Below are 3,628 nucleotides of genomic sequence, written 5' to 3' on the forward strand. Positions count from 1 at the left end.
AGCCAGAGGAACCTGATATTTTCAGATTATCTGTCTCATGTACTACTGTCAGGATATAGTGAAGGTTTCAGCAAATATGACATATTTTGATTAAAGTTACCTACTGCAGCTTTAAATTCAAATGTACTTCAACTACATTCACTTTCATTTCAATTTCTCTTACTGTAGCAGTGAGCAGAGCAGATGCCACCTGCTGGTGTATTTGTTCTGTATCAGTGGAATGAACCCGGCCTACATGAGTGATGCGTAACTATAAGTAAAACAAGTGGGGATGACACAGCAGGAAAAAATTAACACAATTTGCACATTTATTGATTCTAGATTAGGAGTAGATACCTTTTGAAGAGTTTGAAAATACTTTTTTTGCACAACAAACAACTTCTCCAGACATGCATTAAAGGCAAAAAATATGATTATTGGACTGTATAAAGACATACATTTGTCAAGGGTTTTAAAGTGAGCAGCAGATTTCTGTGTAAAAATAAACTACAGTGCTCTCTAGTGACAATCTGATATGGTGACACGGTTTCTAAATCATCCCAAACATATCTTAGTACTTCTGAAGTGGCATTTGTTACTCATGACACTATTGTACTGACTGATAATCTGTGATAATATAGACCCAGCAGTTTTACTGTAAAGGTCCAGTGTGTAATATTGAGCAGGATCTACAAAACAGAATATAACATTCATAGCTATGTTTTCATTAGTGTTTAATCACTTGAGAGGTTGACTTAGAATGAGCTGTTTTTAATATGGAGCGGGTCCTCTTCTACGGAGGCTGCTATTTTGAACCGTCATGTTTCTAGGCTCTTGATAGGGAAGGTCAAGTTTTGCGACCACCGTAGTTTCTCCTTCTTGCGCTTGGAAGGGGAGGGTGAAGCGAGGGAGTTGTGACTCACTGCTAGAGGTCACTAAATCCTACACACCGGACCTTTAACAGTAAAATAATAAAATGCCAATTTTATTTTTTACATTTTTTATATATATTTTAATAGTCAAATTGTTCAACATGTCCCCAGACAATGTCTGAATTGAAAACTGCATTTTGAGGGGTTTCATGTGACCAACCAGTGCTTTGTGAACTCCACCACCACAAAGTCAACTTCAGCATGACCTGTGAAATATGAAACCAGACACAATGTGGTCTGAAAATGAACACTCTGTTTTCCCAATTTATTATTTTATTGTCATAGTTGTTTGCTTTAATAACATTTGAACACGCTCAAGCACACTGCCAGAACGCCACATGAGAAACCAAAAAGTGGGTAAAAGCAAAGGTAGACATGTACACCCAAGATAAACATTTTGGTTTCAACTGGTTTAAGTTCTTTCAAACAATTTCTTTTGCAATTTTACTTACTGAAAATCGTTTTCTATATTCCAAGCAAAACCCTGGTCATCATCTGTTTAGAGATATAACTTCTGCCATTTTTCATTGTCATTTATGAAAGCAAGAAAAAAAAAAAAATCTGGAAGAAAAAAAAAAAAATCATGTACTGATGAGTAGACCAGAGGAGGGAGGTGGGAGAGGTGGTGGTAGGGCTAACCCAGAAATGGCATAGCTGAGCTCTCAATATGAGAAAGCTGACTCGTGTGGACTTCATCTTGGTTTGTCATTTGCTTTAAAAACAGGTTTTCTTTTTCACGAGTATTTTTTCTGAAGCTGATCTTCGGCACACGGAAGGGGGGCAGGGAGGTGCCGTCGCCGCTGACAACAGTGTGGGCGGGTTATGACCGAGCTCCGCCCGTTCCTTCTCACCGGGACCTGCAGGCAGCTCCATAGTCTTCAGTCCCGCTCGGCAACCAGCTTCAGCACCTTACCGATGGCGATGGTCTTACCTGAAACACACGCAGACAAAGAGCATCACAGTTCTGGCTCAGCTTCACTAACAAGAATCAGTCTCAAAATGATTTATTAAAATCCAATACTGCCTAAAATGTGGTATCGGCGAGTAATTGTGTCTGCACTGATCCCATAGCATGTCACTTATTAGCCCAAAATTGGACCCTGCTACTTTCCAGCATTTGCCATTTTGTTCGGACTCTGACAAAGGGTTGACCTGAGCCAGAACTTACAATGACAACAATCACACAGGCTTAGTAGTATACACTTGCTAAGAATTATACAAATATCCACGGAAAAATCATTAAATCAATTAATGTATTATGCTACTGATAAGATTTCACTGTGCAGCTACATTTTGATCAGGATTACTTTAATGCTAATTTCAAGAGTGAAGGATCAACTAAGGACTTATCAAGCTATGAATGACGAGTGAACGTGCCAGGAAACAAATATGACGATATCGTCCCAATTAAAATATTTTTAGTTTATATTATTTTTCTAGAGAAGAGTCACCACTCTGTTGGTCAACAGAAAAGTGCTGGCGGTCGTACAGTAGTGTCACAGAGTGATGCATTTCGGTACTGACAAACAATCTTTGTCTATATGCAGACACCAGCTGCAGAGAGTAGAAAAACTTTTCACTGTAGTGTTACTGAGTTAACGTTCATCATCTACAGCTGCCATTATTGCTATTTTATTTGCATCACATCAAACTAACAGTTATTTTATCACCATTTCTCTCTGACCTGTAGTAAAATAAATTGTTAATCAATAAAAGAATTCAGAAAAACAAGTGTCCTTCTAGCTCTACCTTCGTCCCGTAAGGTAAACCGTCCCATCTGAGGAAAGTCTTTAAAGGTCTCGAGGCAAATGGTTCCTGCCGTGCGCAGACGGGCGATGCAGACCTGGTCCTGTTTGACAAATCGTGGTCGTGTCTTACTCTTCTCTCCCGACTTCTTGTCTACCAGACAGATTAAGGCCTGCAGACGGAGCACAGGAAGACAGAACATCAGCACAGACACAACTATAATACAGTCAATAGTCCGGAACATCCACCAGTTACATGTGCTAAACCAAAGAGCTACGATAAAGAACATTACAACATTAACACTCAACAAGTCATTATTCCTCAACAGCTTTAACCCTTTAGGCGCCAGGTTTTATTTTTAAATCTAGATTTGACATCTAATTTCAGAAGGACTCTGGGCTTGAAAGTGGTTTGAGATTAGAGACAAATGTAATGGGACAAATTTTGGGGAGATGACCTAAGTTTATCTTAGGGAGTACTTTTCAATCTTATTTGCATACTTATGGACGTCTACTGGTGTGGCGGCACATTGGACTAGTAATTTTTCATGAAATACCTCGGTATTATTGAAAGAGAGTTGACTTATTTATCATGATTACACCGCCTCCATCATTTGTTTATGTTGTTCCCCATATCAATGACAGGGAAAAGTAATTGTAAGATAACGTTCGTAAATGAACTTTTACTACACACACTCGTGGAATAACGTATGGCGTTTTTATGATTAGTTTTTTTTTTTACCAACACACCCTCTTGCGGGAGGACACTTTTCGTCTTTCTTTTTTTCTTCTCTTCTTCTTATTATATTAGTATTTATCATTCATTCATTATTATTATTATTATTATATCTAATAATTAATTTAATTATAGTGGGCCTAATCTGTGCCCATCTTCCAGTAAAGTTTGTAGTATTTGTATAGTGTTGGAATTTCATTGAAGGCACGTACAGTAGACAATATAACAATATTGAG

General features: G+C 38.2%; 2 protein-coding genes across 2 annotated transcripts in view; one reads left to right on the forward strand and one right to left on the reverse strand.

The window, feature by feature from the left end:
- The window catches only part of zgc:158403 (tetratricopeptide repeat protein 39A), a gene marked incomplete at its 5' end in the record, with an annotated part of 767,589 nt that overhangs the window by 695,669 nt on the left and 68,292 nt on the right, over positions 1–3,628 (forward strand).
- gspt1l (G1 to S phase transition 1, like) overlaps positions 1,648–3,628 on the reverse strand; it is an 18,665-nt gene continuing 16,684 nt past the window's right edge. Inside the window, exons 13-14 of the mRNA XM_035654226.1 lie at positions 2,661–2,835; positions 1,648–1,842 (exon numbers count right to left, since the gene is read on the reverse strand). Of these exons, the coding sequence (XP_035510119.1) occupies positions 1,790–1,842; positions 2,661–2,835 (228 nt within the window). The 3' untranslated portion in view covers positions 1,648–1,789. The remainder of the gene's footprint in view (positions 1,843–2,660; positions 2,836–3,628) is intronic.

Source organism: Morone saxatilis, unplaced genomic scaffold (assembly GCF_004916995.1).
Source record: "Morone saxatilis isolate NCDOM2014 unplaced genomic scaffold, NCSU_SB_2.0 Contig14, whole genome shotgun sequence".
Classification (NCBI taxonomy): domain Eukaryota; kingdom Metazoa; phylum Chordata; class Actinopteri; family Moronidae; genus Morone; species Morone saxatilis.